The 27,934-nt window shown below is 32.9% G+C and overlaps 1 protein-coding gene across 1 annotated transcript; it reads right to left on the minus strand.

Annotated features, from left to right (window-relative positions):
* Positions 1-9,080: 9,080 nt before the first annotated feature.
* LOC145293989 (ubiquitin-like protein 4A) lies at positions 9,081-26,910 on the minus strand. The gene is made up of 4 exons (XM_080140885.1): positions 26,716-26,910; positions 16,175-16,280; positions 11,889-12,085; positions 9,081-9,240 (listed from the first exon to the last, which is right to left on the minus strand). Exons 1-4 carry the CDS (start codon positions 26,761-26,763, stop codon positions 9,145-9,147), a joined length of 447 nt encoding a protein of 148 aa, XP_079997011.1. The 5' UTR covers positions 26,764-26,910; the 3' UTR covers positions 9,081-9,144.
* Between the last annotated feature and the right edge of the window lie 1,024 nt (positions 26,911-27,934).

Below are 27,934 nucleotides of genomic sequence, written 5' to 3' on the forward strand. Positions count from 1 at the left end.
CACATAATCTGTTGCGTTAACATTTTACTATTTTTCTGTTTAAAAACATATAATAATTTGGTGCCAAAACGATGTCTTGTAATTCCCACATTTAACAACCAGTTATATTCCGTGACGACATAACAGACTTGGTGACGAGGATGAGATGAACTTGGATTCAAAAAAATAAAAATAAACAAGACCTGGTTGGACGAACCACATGGTGCCTTAGAAAAAAAAAATCCAACGGACTTGTCTCTTCGAAAAAAAAAATTTTCCCTTTTTTGCATAGCACAAAAAAAAAAAGACAACTGCATTATTTCTTCGTCAGGGATCAAAATTTACTGGAAAGGATACTTAGAAGTCGGCAAGAACAATTTCTTGAGGCACAAAACAAATTAATAGAAACATTAACGTTTCAATTTTAGACACAATTGGCTTCGTCAACTCTAAGTAACTCCTTTGATAATATTATAAATTCTATCACCAATTTTCAATTCAATCCGGAATTAAAACAGACATTTTCCGTTTGGTTTGACTGATGGAAAAATATGTTTAAAAATGATTTTAAAGAAAAAAATGATGACTGGTAAAGACGGTTATTGATTAGAAAACTGGGTTCTATTGAACATGAACGTTATGTAAACTTCATTCTACCAAAGAAACCAGAGAATTTCACATTTGACAAAACAGTAGCCTAGTTAACAGACATTTTTGGTGAGCCATCATCATTGTTTAATATCTGATACAATTGTTTGAAGTAGACGAAAAATGTTAATGACGATTTTATCAAATATGCTGGAGTGGTTAATGTTCAGTGTAAAAATTTTCAACTGAAATCGCTCACAGAGGACCAGTTTAAATGCCTTATTTTTACCGCAGGGTTACAATCTCCAGCAGATGCTGACGTGTGCACACATTTACTGTTTTTGTTAAATAAAGACAAAGAAATGACAGTGCAAATTCTGACCACAGAATGTCAACGCTTGATAAATCTTAAACGGGACACTGCCATGGTGCAACAACAACATTCTGCTATTCCATCTGTTTCCAGTTTAAAATCTGTACAAAAATTCCTGACTGAAAAGAATAAAACCGCCAACACCTTGTTGGTCATGTGGTGATATGTATTATGTGCGTTTTTGCCCTTTTAACAGACACGTGTCAACTATGTTCACGTCGTGGTCACAGGGACGGATTTTGTGAAAAAAATAACTTTAAAACTACCAGGGTGAACTCTTCAACAACAAGTGGCAAAACTCATAAGAACATGGCAACGCATTTCCAAAAATCTACCACAAATTCAATTTTTGCTACGTTTAATGTAAATTTTGAAGCTCAGAGGAAATATATAATTATTGAGATAAACAACAAGCCAATAAAATTTCAATTTGATACTGCTTCCGACATAACTCGGATTTCACAGTCAACATGGGAGTTATTAGGAAAACCAATGCTTAAAAATACTAACCATGTTGCTTGCAGTGCATCTGGAAACAAAATACAGCTAACTAGTGAGTTAACATGCAAATTTTTTCAGGGGTATGCTATGTTTCTGATTAATCAATTCTGAATCTTTTTGGTTTCGATTTCATCGAGCAACTTGATCTTTTCAATGTTCCACTTAATACAATTTTCAATTCTTTCAATGTTAATGCTGCAGCAGATGTTGAAACATATTTTAAGAAAATTCTTAAAACAAAGTTCAGCAACGTTTTTCTAGGTCTTGGATGCTGTATAAAAGTCAAAGCAACTTTAAAACTAAAGTCTGATGCAAAGCCAGTTTTTAGACTAAAGCGTTCTGTACCATATGCAGCTTTAGCTACAGTGGAAAAAGAATTGGATCGCCTTCCACAAGCTGGAATAATCCAATCTACAAATAACTCATCCTGGGCAGCACCTATTGTTATTGTGAAGAAGACTAATGGCAAGGTACGTCTGTGCGCAGATTTTCCCACAGGATTAAACAATGCACTGGAGACACACCAATATCCACTACCTGTACCAGATTATTTGTTCTCAAAACTCAACGGTGAAACTTGTTTTGTGAAACTAGACCTTGCAGATGCATATTTACAAATGGAAGTTGAAGATTCTAAAAATATTCTTACTAGGGATTATTTCATTTCCATCGTCTTCCATTTGGGGTCAAGTTAGCCCCGGTTATATTCCAACAAACCATGAATGCAATGCTCACAGGATTGCCAGGAATTTCTGCCTACATTGATGGCATCATCGTTACAGGCACATCTCAAGAGGAACTTCTGCATGACTTGACTTCTCTGTTGGATCGAATTCAACAATATGGATTCCACTTAAGACCTGACAAATGCAAATTTTTCCAAACTTCTGTGAAATACCTTGAATTTTTAGTTGACAAAAATGGCCGAAAGCTAGATCCAGATCACATTCAAGCCATAAAACACATGCTACCCCCAAGGGATGTTTCAACACCATGATCCTTTCTGGGCCTTGTAAGCCATTAGGGTTCCTTTTTACCTGAATTGCACAAATTATGTGGACCTCTTAATCATCTTTTACAAAAAGATACTAAATGGAACTGGTCAAGTACATGCAAAGAATCATTTAAAAAAAGAAAATCACTTCTTCAATCCATCATTAGACATTACTGTTGTGACGGATGCTTCAGACTATGGAGTTGGAGCAGTAATATCACATATTTTTCCTGATGGAAGTGAAAAAGCCATTGCACATGCATCAAAATCATTGACACCCACTGAACGAAAATATAGCCAAATTGAGAAAGAGGCTCTAGCGATTATCTATGGTGTAAAAAGATTTCACAAAATGCTATACGGCCATCACTTTAATTTGATCACAGACCACAAGCCTCTAACAAGTATTTTTGGTTTAAAGAAACCGCTTACAAAGATGGGCAACTATGCTGTTGGATTATTATTTTTCCATAAAATACCAACCAGGCAGCAAAATTGGCCAAGCAGATGCGTTATCCAGACTCATCTCTTCTCATCAAAAAGCTGTAGAAGACAGTGTCATCGCTGCTATATGTTTAGAACCTGAAGTTGTCTCTGGACTTGTTTCCACAGTGCGGGCACTACCGGTCACATCGGAGATGATCCAGGAGGCTACAGCCACAGACCCACTACTACAAAATGTTCTGCACTTCCACTCTACCAGCTGGCCTAATAAGTGCACTGATCAGCAACTTCAACCATTTTTTCAGCGAAGATCTTCTTTGTCTAAGACTAATGGAATTCTTTTTTTTTGCTGAACATGTTGTTCCATCTAATCTTCAAAATCAAACAATTTCACCAGGGACAACAAGGAATTAATCGGATGAAAGCCTTGACCTGTGGTTATGTATATTGGCCAAGTATGGCAAACAATTAGAGGAACTTGTCAGGAGTTGCTCCAAATGTCAACTAGTTGCAAAGTCCACCCAAAAAAACTACATTACATTCATGGCCAACTCCAGAAATTCCTTGGTCATAACTGCACATTGATTTTGCAGAACCAATAAATGGACAAAATTATCTCGTGCTAGTTGATTCTTACAGCAAATGGCCAGAAGTATTTCAGATGAGCCACATCTCATCAAAAGAAACTATAAGAAAACTACAGGAAATCTTCAGCAGGTTGGGAGTGCCCAAAGTATTAGTTTCAGATAATGGTACTGCTTTTACTTTGGCAGAATTTGTGGACTTCTTTCTGTAAACAAAACAGCATTCAGCACCTGAGATCTCCACCTTTCCATCCTCAATCAAATGGACAAGCAGAACGGTTTGTGGACACTTTCAAGAGATCACTCTTGAAATTAAAAGGGGAAGAGATAATGCAAATATTTTTAAGTAGCTACGGAGCTACCCCAAATCTAAGTTGCCCAAATGGAAAGTCTCCTGCTGAAGCACTTATTAATAGGAAACTACATTTGCCAATTGATGCTATTCGTCCATCAACAACTAAATTTTACAGAAGAAACAAAATGATGGAAAACCAGTTTAATTGCCATCATGGAGCAAAACCCCGTAAATTCCTTCCAGGCCAACCTGTATTGGTTAAAGACTACCGTAATGGTAAAGAAAAATGGACACAAGGTCGCATAATACGCCGTTCTGACAATGTCGTCTATGACGTAGATGTACAATCATCTATTTGGGTTAGACATGCGAATAAGTTTCGTCAGTAATCCCTTCCAGAGCGGTGTCCAAATGCTGCAGCCATCCCTTCACATGTTACTGGACACATTTGAAATACCCCAAAGTGTTCCAGTTATAAATAATAAACAAAGCAAGTCTCACATCAAAGTCCCAACAAGAAGAACACAGCGAATTTGTAAGCCAACGCCAATCTTACAAATAGATCCACATAAAACCTCTTGCAAGGATCACATTTCAAAGGGGAGGTGTCATAAAGGAAAATAACCGAAAAGCAAAGAGTTATCTCCCCTGGATCGGAAAGGGGAAGACTTTTCAAGATGGTTGACACAGCATTTCACATAATCTGTTGCTCTAATGTTTTACTATTTTTCTGTTTAAATAAATAAATAATTTGGTGCCAAAACGATGTCTTCTTGTAATTCCCACATTTAACAACCAGTTATATTCTGTGACGACATACAAGCACAAAGCTGGATACTCCACCAGATTAGATAAATTCTTCTCCTGGAATCCAGCGAGACAAAGAGACCAAAACAAAAGATATACAACATATAAAAATGATTAACAGGTGAGAGGAAAATTATGTTCTCAATTTCTTTACTAACTCAATGTTTTAGAGATAAAGAAGTTTAATGGAACATTCGAATATCTATGTATCTCATATAGAGTTCAAGTGTTAGCCCCAGGTAGGGGGCCTCTTGATTTCTGAGAACTTCAACTGAAGTAAAATAAAACAAAAGAATACTGACAGGAGATTTTGCAGATCAAAGTACGTCTCCTTCGGGGTGCTGACTTCTCAATCCCACTTTCTTACTCTTGTGTCACAGTTCTTGCCGAGAGAGAGAACTAAGTATCCCTCTCCCCTTATGTCTTGTTTGGAGTGGAAAAAATGTTAATTTTTATTTTATTTTTCGTTTAAATAAATCAGACAAAAATCAGATGAAAACAAAATAACAAAAATTTCTCTCTCTCTCATAACTCGTCTCTAAAAAAAAAAAAAAACAAACAAAAAAAAGGCATAAAAAATGCCACCTGTTTTGCTCTGAAGATGTTTCTGTTAAAAGAAATCAAGTGTTAGTCTGCTGATTGGCTTTTCATTTACTTTCGTCTTTTATCTAACACTAGCGGGGGTACCCGACATTGCCCGGGTGTTTCGAGGTGTGTGTGCTCTTAAATAAAAAATAAACGGGAAGGGGGGGTGTAAAAAGTTTTGCTAAGTTGGTAGGATCGAACCCTCTTCAACTATTTAAACTAAATCAGGTCATGACGTCATCTGACGCATGCGTAGAACCGGTCATCATGAAAGGACGGTTTTTTGTTTGTGAATTTTTGTTCTGTCTGTCGAAAGTTTTTAGTGGACACACAAACACACATACATACATTTTCGCTTTTATATATGTAGATTATCTGTCATGCTTAACTTAAAAAAAAGAAAAAAAAAAAAAAAAAAAGAAAAAAAATAGCATTTTCAGCAAATTTTTACGTACTTGTATTTGAAAAAGCATTTTCAGTTAGTTTGTTCAAGGTTGCGGGGTCACAGCAAAAAGATGTGGCACAAAGGTAGGAAAATGGAATCAAAAAATCAACGCCCTAGAGGAAGAGCATTTTGGCCTGCAAAAAAAATGCCTGGACAGTCCCGTTGGCATTCCCCAGTAGGAGCGTCTCAGGTGATTAGCAATAAACTAACTGCTTCTCAACGGTAAAGTCTGAAAGCATGGACCTCCTAGAACTGCACAGGACGACCAACATACTGCAGTGAACAGGGGAAAAAACACATTTAAACAATAATTCATACTCTGTTGACTTTGGCATCAAGAGAAAACTCCTTAGGGCTGTGCAAAATACCAAACTTCTTATTTTAGATTTTCTACTATTAAGACTGCCTGCTTTACTTTGAAAAGGGAACGTTTATTTATTTATTTTTTTTGCAATTGAACTGGAAATGTTCTAACAGCTTCCAGCGATTTGTTTTAATCATTTTAAAATCTGTTTTATCCAATTTTCTTTGGATCTCCTACAGTTTCTTTTCCTTTCTTTCACAATTTCCAGTTTTGTTAATGTAATAGAAGATACAACTCACACAAGCAGCAGCACCTCTGTTTGGCATGTCAGATGATAGGACGGGAAAGGAATAAGAAAAGAAAAACTTACGTTTGTAGATGGATTCTTTATATACATACAGTGGCACTAATTTGCATACGAATGTAAAAGCGGCTATAAGAAAGACAAATTGTAAAGGCCAGGAAGTCAAGTTTTTTGACAGCCAAGAGAGAGCATAGATGTTGAGAATTGTTGTTGTGCATAAGTGAAGAGGAGTTGGTATGAACTGCGCCATAGATAACTTTCTCTTTTCTTTTTCCTTCCCTCATCTTGTCACATGACAGGTCAAACAGAGGTGCTGCTGCTTGTATGAGTAGTATCTTCTATTTTTCTTCACAATTAGTAATAGAATTACAGCCTGAAATGATTTAAATATGAAGAACAAGCATTTGCTGTTTTTGTATTAACCCATTATGACCTGGTTGATCTAATTTGTTAAGTCGTAAACAAATGGATATAACAGCATAAATAAAATGGGATTTAATTCAAACGCGCCGCCTTATACATATTAGTTCAGATACCTCCAAATTGCAACTGTCCATTGCTTACATTGAGTATGCCACCATCTGTCTCAGAGAGTGGATGATTTCAATTATTGTCATAAACACTTTTTCAGCACTATAGAATAAGTTTATGAAATGCAAAACTTTTCAGTAGTAGTTTAACTACTGAACTTCATAATTTTTCCAGTTAGAAAACAATCATAGTATCATTGCCCATTAAACTTACTAAAATTAATGAACACTTTTTTCATATTATTTAGATTCATCGGACTATTGTTCTCATCTTGATTTTGATCATCTTATTCATCGTATTATTTGGATTTATCGAACAGTAGTCCAAAGAATCCAAATAATACGAATAACCAATCCTCATGTTAAAAATTCAAAAACAGCAAACATTTTTTTTTAATCATCTACATCATAATTCAGATCATAAAGGGTTAAAACTAGCTGCATCTACTTAGTGTTACCCAAAGAATTAAGTTAAAACAGTAAACAATAAAAAAAAAAAGATCAGTTTGACTCCAACTCCTAGTATTTTTATGACTAACCCCAAATTTGTTATGTAACAAGTTTGAAATATCTTTTTCCAGTCAAATGAGTTTGAAATAGTATTTTCATCGCTAAATGCAAAGATCAGATGGATGCAACTTAAAAATTTCATGTTTTTAACATAAACCAAGAATGTATACTATGTGGACTACTGTTCCATCTTGAGTGTTATTTTCATAATGTTTCAATCGAGGTAACTTACAATCTTTTTTTAGGTGTATTTTATCAAACTCAGGAATTTACACAGAATTTCAAACAGAACCCTAAATAAAAGTGTCGCCGTAAGAAAACAACACTACAGCTTTCTTTAAAAACTTTTATTGAAAATAATCAATTCAGGTAACTTGATTATGTAGCAGAGCTGACTTCAAATTAATGTAGCCACCTTCAACCTCAATCATTGCCTCGATATGGATCCAGAACTGGGAGCATGCCTTTTCCACAAGCGCTGGCTGGAGCTCGGCAAATACTTAGCGGATGGCGCCAATCAGGCTAGCTTTGGTGTTGTGGGAGGTCATGTTGGTGATATTCTCGACATATAATCAAACAAAAGAGTCCAGCGGGTTCAGGTTGGGGGAGGAAGGGGGGGACAGTGAAAGAAGAGTACAACGTCGTAGCACCCCTCTGAAGCCAAGCCTGGGTCTCTTTGGACTTGTAGGCCAACACAGACTGCTGCTGCCACACCCAAGGTCTGCCAGGATCCGCCTGACTACACCAGGGGATTACCACACTCTTCAGCATCTTCAAGTACACTTTGCTGTTGATTTTCAAGCCGACTTCGAAGATGTAAGGTGGTATGATGTGGCCCTCACTTGAAACCACACCAAAGACCATAATTGTGGCCAGAAACTTTTTCATTACCCTGGACACATCTATGTTATTTGTGGCAATCCAGCAATGCATTTTGAGGGTGCTGGCAATGGTCCTGTTGTCATAACTTGGATCAGTAGATAGCATAAGTCATACATCAGCACACCTCCAATCTTGCTTGTTGAACATTGTGTCACTTTCAAACATGATAGAAAGCTCCTATCGCTCTTGGGATTTGTACACAACTGGCCAACTAGTGGATGGTCTGCAACAAAAAATGAAAACTAGTTTTTATCAAATAGAAATGGAATCATGTCTTTTCTAGGGTGACGATTTTGTTGTACTACCCTGTACTTTATTCATTATCTAACGGGTCCCTACATAAGGACTTGTGGCGTAAAGTTCAACAAGATACAAGATACACCTGAAGAAGGCCAGAGGTTATATTAGTCAAAATTTTCTGAATAACAGTAATCCATATAATCCAAATAATATGAATTATCAATCTTCATCTGAAAAATTCAAAAACATTAAAAAAAAACAATAGTGAATGTCATTATATATATATATATATATATATATATATATATATATATACACACAACTAAGAGGATAAAAACAAACCAAATAATATTTAAATATTTTAATGACTAAAACTTAGCATTTTCATCCATCCACAAAATAAAGTTCATTTAATTCATCGTTTTAATATTGTTGTAAAACTGCATCATAAGTGAATGAAAAAGTGAAAAAAAAAAAAAGTTTAATAACCATTTTCCCTTCTCGCTCTCTCTCCAACAAGGTCACTTTTCCCCACCCACCCACCCACACTCATAACTCTTGTAGCACACTGGAAACATACAAGCAGATATCCACATGCACACATATGTATATTACCAATTGGGCATGACAAAAATCGCACAGAAAAGGGAGTATTTAGAAAAGTGAAAAGAAAAAATAAACTTTTTGGATTTTTTTTTTTCTTTTAAATATAAAAAAAAAATTGTTTTTTTAATTTTTAAATGTAAAAAAAAAAAAAGAAAAAAAAAAGAAAAAAAGTGCTACAAATATTCCGTCTGTCTGGCTTTTAACAACTTGACTGTGGCCAACCTCTCAATATCATCCAAGCTTAGACAGTTCATGCGATTTTCCAAATCCTGCAAAAAGAAATAACAGAAATTTAATTATTATGAATATAAAAGTCTGCATCAAATATTTTTTAAAAATAATTTGACTTAAGAAAAATATTTCACTCTGTATAAAAATTATATACTAACACGATTATCAAATAGAGTAATTTTATTTTCTTTATAAGAAATTAATTTCCTACCGATGTTACATTCAAGGTAAACATTACTGTAAAAACCAAAACAACTAATTATGATAAAAATTACAATAAACAAAAGAATAAATCTTACAAATACCCAAGTAAAATTTTACAAAAAAATAAAATAAAAATAAATCTTACAAATAGTTTTACAAAAAAAAAAAAAAAAAGTCTTGAATACTCAAGTTTCAAACAAAATCAAATTCTTTCATATATTCAAATTTTACAAAAAAAAAAAAAGAAAAAAAAAAAGAAATCTTATATATGCAAGTAAAATTTTACAAGAAAAAAAATATGCGAAATAAGTTTTACTTAAAGAAAAAAAAAAAAAAATCCACTTCCTTTCTCTCCTAAACCTATAAATAAGGCATATGTCTGCCTGTAGATTGATTTCTATTTTAGTCAACCAAAATATTAAAAGAAAATAACAATCCAATTTTTTTTGTACATTCATTTTATTAGAAAACTAAAGATACATGTTCATAAACCTTTTTATAAAATGTATGAATACAGATGTTCTATAGTTTTTTTTGTTTTTTTTTTTAACATTTTCATTATTCGTTGCCAAACTAGACTCATGTTTAGTATACATTTTTTTAGTAAGATATTTACCACAATAAAATTGAGCTTCTGTTTCCAGAAATAGAAAAATAAAATGCCCAAAGGCAAATCTAAAAAAAAATAAGGCACTTGTACAGTTTAATCAAGACATTAAAAAATGAAAATATCTTTAAAAAAAAAAAAAAAAAAAAAAAAAAAAGTCATATTGTATGTATCCGTTTTGGACTGTACAAACTTAAAAAAAAAAAAAAAAATAAAAATTATAAAGTCTGACCCACAATTTTCAAAAAAATAAGAACTGAAATATAGCTAGACTTGTCACCAAACCATGTGCTGCCCCCAACTAAGCATTTCTCATTGAGGGCAGTACGCAATGGTAATAATTTCCAGACATGTGCACTTAGTTCATCCATCAACTGCCCACAAACAGTTATTCGTGCGTTGAGTTGTCCAGTAATATCATTTTGTTAAATATAATGCAACAAACCCATTATTTAATCAATAAGATTAGATTGCTCTTGTTCTTTCAGCCATTATTGGGTAAAAGTTTTCAACAATTATAGTAATATATCGCCTGTACTGAAGATTGAACCTTAAACATTCTGAACATAATTCCTGAAAATTTCTACCCAATCATGGTTGCCAGAACAAGAGCAATCTGTTGACTAACTAAAGGTGGAAATCATGTCATTTTTTAAGACAGTAGGCTTATACACGCAATTGGCTGATTCCAATATTTTCCGCCTGATTCTAATACAATTACCAATTCTGTTCTAAATTCCCAATTTTAATACAATTATTGATTCTGATTCTTTTTAAATATCTAAATATTTAGCTATAGAATTATTTTTCATTTTTGGATCACTGCAAAAACCAGTATAATTTCATTTATAAAACTCACAAGAAAGAAGATCGGAAGATTGCAGAGCCGCACGAGGCCGCACAAATGATTTCATTTTTTGTGAAAGTTTTTTTTTTTATGGGTCTTTACCAAGTTAAAATAGGGGTCAAAATTGAAATAAATGAGAACTTGGCAAGCGTAAGTTAACTTAAACTGCTTTTCTACACATGCACAAGTATACATTTGTACGTTAATCTTAAGTTTATTTTTAACTATTTCTTATCCAACTGACAATGACTGATTTGGTTATGTCTCGGACTGGAGCGCTATAAATTTTGGTTTTAACTGGTGGTACACAAGTCATATTTTCTTTTTTTACTTTTGAAATCACAACTGCATATTGGGTATAATATAATATGAAATAATTGACAGAGAATTAATTCTAAAATAATAAATATGAAAATCTGCATAAATTAAAATATCATATTTAAGCATATTTTATGACCGAGCAATGCCGGATGCTCCCTGCTAGTATGTGCATATATTTTCCCAAAATGAAATACACTTGCGATCTATAGATTTTACTTTAACTGGTAATTTAAAAGCAATAAATTTTTTTCATTGATACCAGCAATAGAAAATTAAGTTTTAAGCAAAAACAAACAAAAAACAATTAAAATAATTGTTTTTGGTATCAGAAAATAGGCATAAATTTTTCCGCTTCTGATCTCCACAAAATTTCCAATTTTTCCTCTTAACAGTCCCAACGCTAGTTTCTGCTCCAATATCTAAGATCTTTAAGTCACTTAAGAGTTTGTCCATACAGATTTCGGAATTCAACAAAGAGCACCTGGATATGGTTAGAAGTTACATCAAACAAAATGTGATAATACCATTAAAGATGAGAACAGTAGTCCAAATAATGTCTAAAGTTTGTAAAAGGTTTGCTTAGTTTTATATGCTTGGTTTATTGGTTGGAAAACTAACATTTCTACCCTCCATTTTTTTGAGAAAATGGGTATTCTTGTATCATTTAAAAAAAAAAAAAAAAGAAAAAAAAGCTTATAAAAATTTACCCTTTTGAATTCTCTTAGCACCAACTCTGCATCCGAGTCTGTGAAGTGCCTACGAAGGAAATGTCGCAGCTTGTCATAGAACTGTGTCGGCCGCTGACTGGAAGTGTCATTACTGCTTTCAAGTGCATCAGCTTTCTTTGCAACTAAGAAGACCTTTCCGTTCTCTGGTATCTGATATGACGCGATCGTTTTTTCATCTGAAAATTTGTAAAAAGTAAAACCATTGTCAAATAAATAAATTTTTTTTGAAATGATAAAAACAAAAAAATTTTAAAATAACATTGTTAAAAATTAGTTTATTTAAATATTTTATGTTCCCTACATTACATAGTATCTAACTTTGGCCTTGTAGAGAGGCAAGTAGATTTTTTTTTAAATAAAGGTTATAAAATCTTTCATTTGTTGGCGCTTACATAAAAAAATGATAAAGTTTGTATCTGCAACAGTTTTGTAAATTAAACTAAAGATTTAATATTTGATGCATAAAAATTGCCTAGGTATAAGAGGATTTTTCCTTCACTCACCAAAGATAGGAAAGGTGAGCATTGAAAAACAAAAATCATGATCTCCACGTTCGTTTACCTCCACTCCACCTGAAAAAACACACCACACATGAAATATATATATTCCCACCATTTTTCTACGAATAAATCTTTCCTTATATTAAAAATCAACGAATAAACACCTTGGGTTGTGTATGTTCGTTTATAAATGACACTATGTTGGCAATCAACCGGTATCGACTGAAATGTGTCCTTCCGAGTCTCTCGGCTTTCAGGATTCTTATTCCATAATTGCTCAGATTTGTAAAACTATTCTTTTTTTATATATAAAAAACATTACTCCACTTAATAAAAACTATATTTGCTGGATTTGTAAAAATGTCTATTTTTACTTTTATAGATTTTTCCCCTACAGCAATATTATAGCACTGTATTCTATGAATGTTAATAGAAAAAAAAAAATTGTTCATGGAAATTCTAACACTAGGGACATTGAGAAGGAAAGGATAATTCTTTGCAGTTGTGATAAGATGAGTTCTTGCTGTGAATGTTTTATAGGTTGAACCAGGATTAAAGTTCAGTCGAGCATCTACCATGAATATAAGGATACAACAGAGGGAGGCTAGCAACATCACTTGTGTGTGAAAAGGCTGTAGGGACGAGAAAAGATCATCCCCCACTAGATTACAAAGTCGATTTAGGACTTTGTCAAGACAAGAAAGAGTGCCCCAAGCAGCACTTCAGATATAGCAGCATTAGAATGTGCCCGAGTCTTATATAAGTAAAGGATTACATCAGGAGTCATGTAATTCTGTGGCGAATGATCCAACCATTTTCCCAACAATCTTAGCAACAGATTGTATATATGGCTTCCATTTCAGATCTGGTATGAAAGTCAGTTCTAGCAGATTATCGAAATAAGGGGGCTTCCTTAAGAAAATCATTTATCTTGATTCAGGCCAAACAATGATCTGAGTATTGGTGGTGAAAAGAGAGAATCTTGGTTTTTAACAATATTAAAAGTAACACGCCACCGTTTTTTCGTTATACCACATGCTTCAGATTGGAAGAGAGAAAAATCAGCAAGAGCTTATTATTACAATGTGTGCTCGTTGTCATGTTAACATTGACAGAATACCTTTTCTCATTCCTTCTGTTTATCGCGTAATTCCATTCGTCACATGTAGGTGGTTTTTAATGGCTAAGATTAAATAATCTGTATTAATAAATCAGATGATGTTAAGAAACGACCTTATTAAAAGAAATTCTGTTGCATCCTTAACATGAATTCCTCACTTCAAAAAGAAAGATTTGTAATTATACTTTTCAGTAATAACAAGAGAATAGAAATATGAATCCGGGTATGTACGTTTCTTAGACATGATACAATCGGAAAAGAAACAAGCGAAAAACTATATGGTCCCGTGACTGATGCCTTGAATTTTAGGAGAAAAATAAAAATTAGCCCCAAAAGGTGTTTTTCACCCCTAGCCCCAGAATTTTGCCAAGGTCAAATATATATCTATGTAGTCTTGCTTTTGGGTAATTTTCAGCAAAATCTAATGATTGGAAAAGATTGTATGCCCCGGAAAGTGCTATTTTTGGCTATTTTGACCCCTTTTGACGCCTCTGGGGACGCAACCAGAATTTTCCCCAGGGTCAAATATTACATTTCCAGATGTATGTTCATGTGGTTTTGCTTGTGAGTAATTTTCAGCAAAATCTAATGGCTGGAAAATATTCTATGCCCTGAAAAGTGCTATTTTTGGCTATTTTGACCCCTTATGACGCAACCAGAATTTTTATAAAAAATCCAAGAATGTTGCATTTCCTCCCTCAGTAACTTCATGCAAAATTTCAGAAAAATGTAATCAGTGGTTATTGAGAATTTTGAGAACAAACGGACGAGGGTGAATTCTAAAGTTCAAATCCAACTAAGTCGATAGACCAATAATTATTAAATTATTAAGTACTTCAATCATTTACTCCCAACTATATAACTTTTTACCTCCTAGGGATAAGTTTATCTCTGGTTGAGAACCTCTGGACTAGAGGTTGGTGCACCAGTCCAGATGCGGCAAAAATACTCTATGCATGGGTGAATGGTGGCTTTGTAGAGATAGAGGATACTGGTAGGTGTACAAAGTTCATGCACGTGAATCAATATTTTATTTTAGTCATATATGTTTTTGTTTTTTTTCTTTTTATAATTTTTAACGCTTTTGTTTGGGAAGCCATGGCCTGGGTGTCTCTGTCAATCTTAAATAATAATAAAAAAAAAAGCTACTGGTTTTATTTTAATAAAAATACTTCTCTACACAATAAAAAAAAATGTATTCAGAACATAAAATTAAAATATTACAAGAAAAACTATTTTAAAGTTTTGGCATAATGGTGGGCATGCTCGCTATTTAATACGAGGATTCAATTCTCACTTGAGTTATACCAAAGACTTAAAAACGGTACTTGATACTTCCTTGCTAAACATTCAATATTATATAGTGAAAACAAAGGGAAAGTGGAATAATCCTGGGAAAGAAGTAACTCCCTCCCCTACATTTCAATGTAGTAGCTAATGACATAGGTCTATAGAGTCACTCTTAACTATGAGATTTATGCATGCATAAGGTTTCTACAGGGTTCATACAGATTTTCAAAGCCTTCTCCAGACAAAATTAGTCTCCAAAATAAAATTTGATATATAAACAACTAGCATGTCATTTGGCATTGCTCAGTCATAAAATGCACTTAAATATATTTTAATTTATGTAGATTTTGTATTTTTTATTATAGAGCCAATTTTTTATTGATCATTATATTGTAACCAATATACAGTAGTGATTTCTAAAGTTTAAAAAAAAAAAAAGAAGACTTTGGTGGTATCAGTTAGAGTTGAAATTAAAACATTTAGGACTCTAGCATTATTCATTACCATCTGAGCTAACGACAGATGGATATCAAGACTTAAAAAAGGAACATACTTTAATGTATAAATGTATATTTGTACATATGTAGTAAAGCACTAAATCGATTTATGCTTGTCAAATTCTAATTTTTCAATTTTTACCCTTTAATAGCTATTTTAACTGGTTAAAAATCACATCAGATTTGTCCCACAGGTTCAAATCTCTTATACATCAAGTTTCAAGTCTGCAGACAAAAAATTGACAGAGTAACTTAGTAGAGACTGCTCAACACACATACAGAAAAAAAATCACTTATATATAGAAGCAGGCCACCTAATGTTTCCCAGGTTGTAAAATGTACTTTAATATGATATCTTAATTTATGCAGATTTTGTATTTATTATCATAAACCAATTTTCTATTGATTATTATATTGTACCCAATAAATAAAAGTGATTTTAAAAGTTAAATAAAAAATATGACTTAGGTGCCATCCGCTAGAATCGAAACCAAAACATAGCTCTCCAGCATTATTTGTTATCATCTAAGCCAAGTCCATAACATCGAGTAGTGATAAAGGGGCATAACTCTTGAATCGACACTACCAGAAATAATAATACAATGCAATTTCAAAAAAATGTATTAATTTTGATTTTTAATATTCAGACAATTTTTTTTACTAGACAGAAAAAAAAATCTAATTTTCAAGCCCTAAACAAGATAATAGAAAAAAAGGGCTTTTCAAGACAAAGCTCAAAATTCAAGGCTTTTTCAAACCTTTCCATAATGTGATCGGAATCTGTTAAGTATATGCATATACATAATACCTAAATGTTAACAGATCTGAGAAATCTATGTATATATAATGTCTACAAACCTGAGAGGTTTTTTCCTTGATAGACTAACTTCTGTTGTGCGACTGGGATATCCATCTGGACAGCTATTAATTCTTTCAGCTTATGAATGGAGTCAAGTGGAGAAATCTGTAAAAAAAAAAAAAGAAAAAAAAAAAAGAAAAAAAGATATACATGTGAATATAAAAATGTCTATTTATGATCAAATAGTAAAAAACAAAAACAAAATTTTCAAAACATCTACATACATAAAATTGAGTTATTTGTCGCACTGACAACTGATATTAAAAACCCACTTTTTCTATTTAAAAATTAAAACAAACTTCTTAATATACTCAGTCATGGATATGCACAAGTGACTTAATAAAGGTTTACTAATCTGCATATTCCTTTAAAAACAAACTTTTATTAATTCACTGTTCGTTTTTTTTCCCCCGATTCCTTATTGGATGATTAGTTTCATTTCACTATTACGCACGGTTCTATTTGTACATATTTTCTACATTGTGTATAACTGCATAAGATTTGGAGCTGTATTTAGAATAAATCTATATCTGTCTGGAGAACAGTCTCTACCAAAATACTATTTTTGGTCCACATATTGAAACTTGAGATATGGCATATCCATACTTGTGAAACAAAATTGATTCGGTTTTTAGCTACTAAAATAGCTGCTAAGGGACCAAAATTGAAAAATAGTTACATGGCAGGCATAGTTTGACATAGTGTGTGTGCTCTACGTATGAGCAAATATCGTTATTATGTTTCTCTAATGCATGTTTCATTGAAAAGCAGCGATAATGCCTGTTTGTTTTTCTTGCAATCCATTTTTTCTCTTTTTGGCAGGCTAGTATTCGAACGTTCCATTTGAATGTGAAAAGAAATTTGCCACATTCATGAGCATTTTCGACTTCCATAAGTCGTCGTCCGGCGAGTGATGAAAAAATTAAAAAATTGCGTTAGTGAGTTTAATGAAAAGACAATTAAAATCATTTAAAATACTTAAAAGCACTTATGTTTAACTATGTTAATTTATAAAGTTTTGATATGCATGTCTCGTTAGCTTAGATGGTATCAAATACTGCCAGAGAACTAAATGTTTTGGTTTTGATTCTAGCTGATAGCACCCAGGTCATTTTTTTTTTTTTTTAAACTTTTGAAAACACTATTATATATTCAAAGCTTTTTCTTTTCAGTGACTGTTAGGAACAGACTGGATGACAAATTAGAAAGTTAATTCACGGTGAGGAGAAACTACAAAAGAAGCATGTCTGGGTTAGCTCCACACCCCTAACCACCGTTATCAGGATCCAAATATTCTACTGCTATAAACACTAATAAAATCAATGATCCCAAGAGGGGGAGGGGATGAGATCTCACATAGGACAGCCTTACTGGAAACGATCAATGTTATGAATTTATGTGCACACGGAAAAATATACAAAAATATACGGAGTTTGAAAATTAATGAAATGTCAAGGAAAGACCAACTCAATGCAATACACAAGAAATTATCCTGATCAGAGGGAGGAGAAGCAAGACCAGGAAACTCACCATAGCACCTAGTTTCCTCATGTAGGAAATGATATTTCCTTTATTACATCAAATTTGATGTTTAAAAGGAAAATAAAACAGCCTATAGCTGTAGAAAAAACATGCGTGTCAAGAATTTGACATGGATATAAGTGATGTTCTGAATGCTGTAGGTAGACGCTCAGCAGACAGTCTCCAGATAATGTCAAAAAATCATTGTCACCTACGGCACAGAGCGGTTTAGATACAAGAAAGAGAGCAGTACTAGCATAGTCAAGGAAAATTGAAGAGAAATAATTTTCAAAATAAAAGGAATTTATTCTGGTGAGGGAGGGTAATAGCTTTCAACAGCACAGTTTTAATCACCTTATCTGAACGACATGTACTTATCCAATGTGTACCCTGTTCTGTACCAAGAACAAAACGGGCCTAGGAAGAGATGTGTCACATAGCATGGCACAGAAGCAAAGTGTGTCAGAACCTGATCAGCTCTGACGGGGGTCAGCTTAGTTAGAGTAGTATAATGTTGGAAGATCCAAAACTGCACAAGGAACGAAGCCATAACATTACTGATGACACCCTTCAGCACAAAATTCAAGCGAGTATATACAAAGATTAAGTACAATGTAATTAATAGAGAATTGGCTCTATAACAAAAAATACATAATCTGCATAAAGTAAAATATATTTAAGCGTATTCTATAATTGGGCAATGTTGAGCAGCCTGCTAGTAAATATATAAATCAAGGAAAAAAAAAAAAAAATATATATATATAGTGTATTCTCATGTAAAATTTACAGGGGAAGACAATGGAAGTGTTCTTGAATTTCTAAGTGCATCCTTAAGGAAGCTATGAAAGTATTCCCTTAAAACTTTAAATATATCTCACTGTGGACCCAGATTGCTGATTTGTGGAAATAAAGACAATGAGAAGTCCCCAGGAAGTGGTTGAGGGTTTTTTTTTTTTTTTTTTTTTTTTAAACAAAATGATGAGTCGAATACAGAAAAATCAAAATATTTCAGAAATGTAAATTTTGTGTGTGTAAGGTCCAAAAAACCTAAATTCAGAATTTTGCTCCCAAAAAGTGCAAATTAGATATTTGGGCATATCTTAGTGAAAAATCATCCAGGTCTTGTAAGTATCAGAATGTGAATACGGAAATAGTATATAACACACATATATATATATATATATATATATATTACAACATATCAACTAAGTAAGATATCTTCAACAAGAGAAACATAAAATTTCCTTGGTAGGTTGAAAATCCCAGCAGGAGATCAAATAGTGTGATCATTTGCACCACATTCAGTGCAATACTTATTAGGATGCAATTGATTGGACTGCTTCACAACACCAGGATCAGAACGTTTAAGCAGTCTACACATAACATCAGTTAACTGTTCAATTGATGTTTTCCTTGAAAGGAATTGCAAATAATTATGAACGTTTTTATTGTTGGACTCTTAATTCATAGCCATCAATTCGACTGAATATTGAATTATTCCATGTAAAGTAGGATTTAGCTTCACCCATTTAAAATGATCACACATATTCCTAATTGTATTTGGCAAAGAATTTTCATCTTTATACATGATTAACTTGTCTTGAGGAAGATACAACACTAACGATTGTTGACAACTGGTGACGTAAAAGCAACAAATTATCCCTGTGTTTCACAGGAGTCAATTCTTGTATGACATCAATAACATCCTCAGAGAAAAAAAAAACATCTTCCTTGAGGGTCATTTCTTGGGGTCTCATCTTTTCCAGCAATATTACATCTACCCAGATAGAGACCAGTTTCCATGTGAATTTTGTCGAAGACTCTTTCTCTGGAGGCATGAATCGGGTCACTTAATGCCCCCGACTTCTCAATCCATTGTTCGTAATCTATGTGGCAATGCTACATAACTTTGAGGAACCATGTAATGCCATTGATGTAGGCATGGTGATACTTTTCTGGTCTGATACAGAAATTAGTTTCACTGTAACACCGTCCCCCTAAGTAATCCAATTTACAAAATGTTCACTACTTACGATTACTATGCTATAATCCCATTGACTAATATATACCCATTAACCCTTATTCTTGAGTAGCCTCCAGGCCTTAATAAGTGGTGATTCCGATGTAAAAAAAAGATTAATAAATAAAAAATAAATAAATAAAAAACCTGGTCTTGAAGTCATCACTTTTAGTAGAAACCACACCATCATCATCATCATCAACTAGACTTTCCCACAACTTCAGAGTATCTTCAGCACATTGGGAATCCATCAGAAATAAATTCAGGATTTGTCCAGTCTGTCTGCTTACTAGCACAAAGAATACAACCTGCATCACCTCGTCCTGACACATGCTTTTAAACTTTAAATCTTTCATCGTGTCATGAATTCTTGTCTTTATATTATATGGCTTATTGCCAAGTTGTGCACACAGATCCTCAGCTCTCAACTCTGTACGACTTATCAGTTGTGGGGATGACAGCATTGAGGTCTTTATCTGTCCCTTTCTTTCATCATTCGAGGAACCAGGTCGCTGAAACACTTTCTTTTCTTTGTTGTTATAACATCTTCACTCTCAACAACTACAAAGGCAGCATCAAACAACTTTACTTCTGTAGCAGCAAGTTCGAGCACAGCTGAATTGCCTTTCTTCTTGGGCTGACTCTTAAAATGATTGAATTGCATCCATGAGGATTTGAAGAATTCCAACCAATCAGCAGAATCTTGGATTACATTGAATTCTATTCCACATTTACTGATACAACAATCATAACCAGGGGATTTGGTCGGTGGAAAGTGCAACCTGTAATCAATGATTACTTGGAAGATTTGTTTTTGTGTAATGGACACTTTGCTGATTTCTTCCATCTTACGTAAATCGTATATCGGAAACGTAAATATTGATGTTATAAAACAATCACTGCAACAACAACAACAACAAAAAAAAAAAAAAACATTGTAAAGAAAGTTTAAATGATATAAAGGAAAGTTTAAAAAGAAAACCAAGGAAATCTCAAACGGACACAGAACTTCTCAATGGACAATTCTCAATTTCTTAAAAATGAGTATCTATGCTACAGTTTATGAACAGTAACAAGTAAACTAACAACATAGCTTGTATTCAACATCCACTTGCAACAAATGTTTTCTATTTAAAGACACATAATTATGAAAAGAATTGAGAAAATCTTAATGTTTCAAAATTTTTCTTGTAACCATGAAATATTTCAGGGTCAATTATTCTGCAAACGGCTAAACCTCACATAAATCTATTTATTGCATGAGATAGCCCATAAACCAAGGATTCCTAAAAGTATATATTTTAATACGTGAACTTTAGCCAGTACGAAGATATTTTGCAATTTATGAAAAAAATATATCACCTGATTTGGGTAAAAAAATGTACAATTTTGGCATGTTTTTTTTTTTTACAAAGAATGAAAATTATACTCAATTTTTCTGGAAATGTTTATTTGTTATAAATTTTATGAGTTGCTAATTTTCAACATTAACAAACCAAACAAAACGAGTAAGGAGTGTGTTTTTAAGGATTTTTTTTCTATTTTTGAGATTTTTTTCTGAGGTTGGTACAATTTTGCTTATGAAAAACAGACTCTCACCAAGGTTGCTGACTGCAGATTGATTCCAGTAACTTCAAAATCTTATAAAATTACTAAAAATTATGCAATTAACTTGATTTTTTTTTTGCTTTGTCAGAAATTTATTTTACTTTTTATTTCTTAAATTAAGAAAGTTAAAAGAAGGCATCAATTTTTTTTTCCACCACTGTGTATCTTATTTTGATGAAATTTATATTTCATGTATAAAAAAACTTCCTAACCTAAGGGAGTTGAACCACTTTCAAATTTAAAATTTATCCTATTTTGATGAAACCTATCATCATACGTATAAAATCCTCTGAGGAAGACCATGAAAGTTTGTCATCAACTCATATACCTCTCCATCTACTCTGTGTTAGTCACAGCTGTGAGGTATTTGACAGTGGAAATTTGTCAATTTTGAAGAAAATTGAAACCAAACTTTGTATTCCAGAAAAAGTTTTCAAAATGATGCCTTCTATACGCTCATTTTTGTCAAAAGGATTGGTTCCAGCAGTGATTCAGGCCATGGGAAAGCTGGTGTCGAATGATGGTCATAAGACATCTCTTTATGAAGAATTTGATGATTTGCTGAGGAAGAAAGAGAAACCAAAGAAATTGGCTCTCTATAAAGAACGAAGATTTGGTCTCCTTGCATACAGTGCTGCTGCATTGATCCATCGAAGATATCAGAGAGACTCTTTCATGAAACTGGAGCAAATAACCAGCTGGTTCAAGCCTGTCAGCTCTACCTCGAAATTCCTTACGTAGAAGTGGCATTGAAATGTGTCGCATGGTTTCGGTTTAAAGTGACATTGCCATTTCTCAACATGTGCGAGCGTGAAACCCCAAATGTAATGCTGAACATTCTCCCTGATCTCTATAACAATTTAAAAGATAATAATCTGGAAACTTTGAGGAAGTATCAAGTTGACTATTCCTTCAATCTGATAAAACCAACGTCCAAGCTTGGAATCCACATCATGGAAAGTTTCTGTCAACAGGGTGCTATTGATATCCAGAGATAACGAGGGCGTGAATTTGGGTTTTCTGTTGAAGGAGAGAAGCCACGTTGTACTGATCTTACTAAAGTTGATACAGAGCTTCTGTCCAATCTGCCATCTCACAACTTGATCTGTGAAACAGACTTATCTCACATGGATAAAATTTTGGACTCTTAAGATACCTTGAAAAGCCCTATATAGGTGGGATAGCCAGTGAGAATGTTAGATTTAATGATATAGAGCCATTTATGGTCAAAAATTGCACCCTGTGTGGCTTGGGAGGTGCATTTTGGAAAATCCGTGATTTCCGACCATTTTTGGCTAATTTTGACCCATTTTGGACTCTGAGATACCCTAAAAAGCCCTATACTTGTGGGATAGCCAATGGGAATGTAAGATTTAATGATACAAATGCATTTATAGTCAAAAAATGTACCCTGTGGCTTTCGATAAATGATTAAGTGTGTTCGGGGGCGAAATTTGGGCCATTTTCACGGGTTGACGCGGTCAAATCACGTTTGGGGCCAGCGACCCTCCAATTTTGACCCGTTTTGAAAAAAATCACTTGTTCCCATCTATTTACATATAAATGAAGGTAATAAGCCACTTTTGGCATTTATTTGAAAAATTTTGTTTCTATAGCTTACCCCTATTTCAGGAATCTCTCTACTGAAATAGTTCTTCAGGTGATAAATGAAATCAATATGCCCTGCAAGCTGATTGGTCAGTGTGTAATCAAATCGCATAACAGAGACAGTTCTTCAAGAGATAAAGTCTTTATTTATGACTGTTACAATTCTAGGAGTTGGTGGGGGAGGCTAGAATTTTGGGGTAAGTTAAACCGAAAACAAGATGGTGTGGAAATTTATATTGACTAGAGCACTTCTGCTATTGCCTGTCAGGAGTTTCATAATAAATAGAAATTTCGATCGATTTAAATATATTTTGTTCGAATTTCACAAAAAATAAATAGGGGTGGGGACATGCACTAAAAAAATATTTCCCCTCATATTTTACGAAAATTGCATTTTATATGTAATTTCATTTTTAAAATGGATAAGTACCGAAAATTTCACGAAAATCTGACTATTAGTTGAGTTTTGCTAGATTTATTAAACAGGTATGTTTTCACGTTCGGAATGCTTACTACATGGGAACGGTTATTTTAAAGCGTCAACTATGTAAACAAGATTTTCGGTTCGCAATTTCATTATTTTCGCATGATGAAAAAATGTTTAAAAAATTATTTCTAGTTTATTTTGCCCTTCTTTTAAATAGTACAAAAGTTATATTGATAATATTAATTTATAATAAAGTTACATTGTTTTACATGTGGGAGGGGGGTAATTCTGTGATGAATTTTGGAGGTGCTTATTGTTCACATTAACTAGAGTTATCATTCTTACTTAGCTAAGCTTGTTTATAAATATGGCGACTACATGTTTGCCGGTGAGTTTTCATCTTGATGTTTTACGTGTACAATGAAACTCGCTATAAATTAGTGTTTTTAATGTCACCTTGTCTTTTCTTTTTTGCTAAAATGTGGCTTAAGTTAAAAATAAGTTGCTTGTGGGTAATTTTGAAACTCATTTCATTCGAAATAATTCACGTGACTGGAAAAAAAAAAAATAAATAAATAATAATAATAATTGAAAACTTTCTATCCGTCAATTTAAAAGCTTCCAAAATCACCTGCGAATGTCATCCTTTTCTAATTATTGCAGATTTTTAAAAATTGGTAATTTCAAAAGTAAATTTGGTGCAAGGCTATAAATGGTCCACAAGTAAATCTTTTTTACTATAAAAATCTGAAAAAAAATCTTTATAATGTACGTACTTGTCACTGCATGAAAATGTCATATTCCAAAAATCACATAAATCCATCAAGTAGCTTCTTTTTTTTTATTTATTTAAAATCAAATATTATCAGACATTTTATCAAAGAAAAACTTCACGCCATCTTGTTTTTGAATGATACACTGCTAGCGACACCTATTAGGAATGTTTGGAATATAAGATCAGCAAGGGGTAGACAATCGACTTTCCACGCTATAAAAAAAAAAAACTTCTAAAATTAAGACAAGTTTTTGAGGATGTTGAAAACGAAAATAACGTTTAAAATTCCAGCAAACGAGTAGTTTCCAAGATATGAAGACATGTTTGTTTAAAGAAAGTGGGGGATCACTTTTCTATAATAATTTAACGTATAATGATCACCCACTTTATGGCCACCACTAGTGTAAAACTTGAATTTACGCCGCTGGAATGCACATTTGCCGAATTTTTCTTGGAGGAGCGTCAACGTGTGGGTGCTCAATTTACGTAAAATTCTTCATATCTTGGAAACTACTCGTTTGCTGGAATTTTAAACGTTATTTTCGTTTTCAACATCCTCAAAAACTTATAAATGCCTTAATTTTACAAGTTTTTTTTTTTCTATAGCGTGGAAAGTCGATTGTCCGCCCCTTGCTGATCTTATATTCCAAACATTCCTAATAGGTGTCGCTAGCAGTGTATCATTCAAAAACAAGATGGCGTGAAGTTTTTCTTCGATAAAATGTCTGATAATATTTGATTAAAAAAAAAAAAAAAACTACTTGATCGATTTACGTGATTTTTTGGAATATGACATTTTCATGCAGTGACAAGTACATACATTATAAAGATTTTTTTCAGATTTTTATAGTAAAAAAGATTACTTGTGGACCATTTATAGACTTTTGCACCGTAAATTCTGACTAGAGAGTAAAGATATTAGAAAACGGTGCTTCTACAGAATTTGAACCGAAACAAATCGACTTCTGTCAAACTAAACATAAAACTTAGTTTAGGCATTAAAAACAGTTGGGTTCAAAAAGCAAGCATATTATTTATTTATTTGGTGCTTAATTACGACTAAGCAAATCGAGCATGACGAAATACGATAAAATAAATAAGGGGGAGACAATTCAAATCGATGTGTCGAGATAAAACAAACGAACAAAAAAAAATCAGCCTTATGTTCAAAAGAGTACTTATGTTACCGTACTCGAATAATAACGTTATTATTTAGGAAGCCATTCCCATTCTTATTAACATGGGGAGGGAAGGATCTTTTGGAACTATTCTGTGTTTCACCTAACAATTTAATAAAAACAGATATAGTAAAACTTGAATTTAATTTGAAAATACTATGTTAAAAAATAGCACGATAACATAAGTGCATAAGCACTCCAAAAAGTTTATTAGTAAAATCGGTTAAAATCGTAAAATTTGATTTTCTTAGTAAAAAAATAAAAATATTTGATCGATTTACGTAATTTTTAGAATATGACACCTTCATTCTGTAACGAGTACATACATCACATCATAAAAACTTTTTTTGTATTTACTTTTAATTACCGCCATAAGTGCTAATTTGAATAAGCACCATTTATTTTATAACTAGCTGTACTTATCCGTTGTTGCCCGGGAGTGATTTCATTTCCATTTAGTTTTATTTTATTATCAAATTTTATTTTTTAAAGTAAAAAATTACCATAGGGTTTTAATCAAGTATTCGATACGTTAAATGCTTCGAAATTGCTCTTCAATTTAAAAGGGTTGTAATCCAGTGTTTTTGTTTTAGTGGTGGTGGTGGTGGTGTCAACAATTAAAAAAAAAAAAAAGGATTAAAATGGCTGACTTGTTTATGAAGAAACGGTGCTAGTGCACTTACTGATCCGCGCTATTTTTTAAATCGCATTTCCAAGTTTAATTAAAGTTTTGTTTTTCTTATTCAATTGTAAGGTTAAAGTATAGAATAGGTACAAAACACCCTCCCCATGTTAAGAATGGCTTTTTCAATAATAACGTTATTATTTCAGCACGGATCAATAAGTGCACTACTTGCACTAGTATCGAAGAAAAAAATGCATTTTGATAGATTTAATTGTTTGGCATGAGCGAAGTTAAGTATCCCAATGTTTGCATTTTAAGAGAGTTCCGTCCGCGCAAGGAAGAGTTAAAGCGCATCCTCTCCTCATGTAAAGAATGACTTCCTAAAATTGCTTCGATATGTTAAACTACACAAGTGCCAATTTTTGATGAAGTTTTTTTTTTTTTAATAAAACTTTAAAAAGTTCTAACTTGACGCTACTGTATTTTTACTTCAGTAAATATTCGATGAATAATAAATAAACAAAGACATAATCTAAGTCATGTAGAGTCGAGAAACACAGACACACAAGAAATGATCTCGTACAGGAAGCAAAATAAAGGAAATATTGCAATCAACATTAAAAACTATGGTGCTTATGTTTGTTTTACAATCCACGGAGATTCTAAAAACTATGTACATTGTACCACGTTTGCTTTTTACACTTACAATTATAAAAGCAGTTTACAAAAACCCATTTTGTTTGCTTAATTCAAAGTCAGTTCTAAACTTTTTACTTACCTTGACGCAGCATTGTCGTCCCTTAAGTATTTTGACGTTGATGTTCATGGTGTATTTTGGCGTTGTATGGGACAATATAATTGTTCTGTCAACAATAATGAAAAAAAAAAAAAAAAAAAAAGCTAAATCAAGCTGCTCACACCACTCAGCCACGACAGATCACGGGTCAATCCTTCAGGAATGAGCCCGATTTCTTTTTTTTTTTTTTTTTTTTAACTAATATTTGCTTACGGATTTTGAAAATTGTATAATGAAAAAAAAAAAAAAGGAAAGCTGCTTAGGGATCTTGGGAAAAGGGAAAATTAACTCTTCTGTTGAAGAGTTCTTCGATACCAAGTGGAGATAATCGTGATTTCTTTCTTTTTTTATTTTATTTTTATTTTTTTTTTCTTTATAGCGTTGTAGGAAGACCAGTTTTGGGCCAGAGTTGCCTGATTGGCATTTTTAAGGCCAAATTCGCGAATTTGGCCTTCTTTGAAACAATAAGGCCTTTTTTCAAAATTTGGATTCCATTTTGGCTTTTTTTTCCTGATTATTCTATCAAAATATTTATTGGAAAGTAATCATAATTAATTACGTTATTAATTTATTTGAAAGTAATTATGATAGTTATAATAGAATAAAACAGTTTAGTATTTTTTCTTTCTTTACTATTTTACAACTATATCTATTTGAAAGAAATTATTAGTGAAAATGTTACAAATAAATATTCTTGGATCAGCTTGGGTTTCATAAATGTTATTGTCTTTTTTAACTTTTAACTTCTTTTTAACAGTTTCACATAAAACTTTGTAGGGAAAATCATGACTTACCTGACTAGCATGGGTGCCGTGTTTATGCGCTTAAGGAAAAAAAAAGGTCAAATGGCGACGTCACTTTTGCATTTGATGATCATGAGTGAGTAACGCAAACTCTGTGCGAATTAGATTATGCACGATGCATAAAAGAAGCGGTAAAAGGAACGACTGGCGAGTTGAAAGACTGCGTGTTATACAAACGGATGTGTATCTTATCAAGTTTATTGAAGCTGACTCAAAAGATTGTAGGCTGGACAGAACACAACTTTACAATCCCACTGAAATGAATTTTCAAACTATTTGATAGTAACTATTAAGGAAAACGTTATAATTAATTTTTTTTTTTTTTGCATGATAGTCACCACTTATCAAGGCCCGGAATGCTTCCCCTCCCACAGGACAGAGTTAGACACCAGGGTTGT

The sequence above is a fragment of the Euprymna scolopes genome, chromosome 2 (assembly GCF_053919585.1).
Source record: "Euprymna scolopes isolate OS-2025 chromosome 2, ASM5391958v1, whole genome shotgun sequence".
NCBI classification, from domain to species: domain Eukaryota; kingdom Metazoa; phylum Mollusca; class Cephalopoda; order Sepiida; family Sepiolidae; genus Euprymna; species Euprymna scolopes.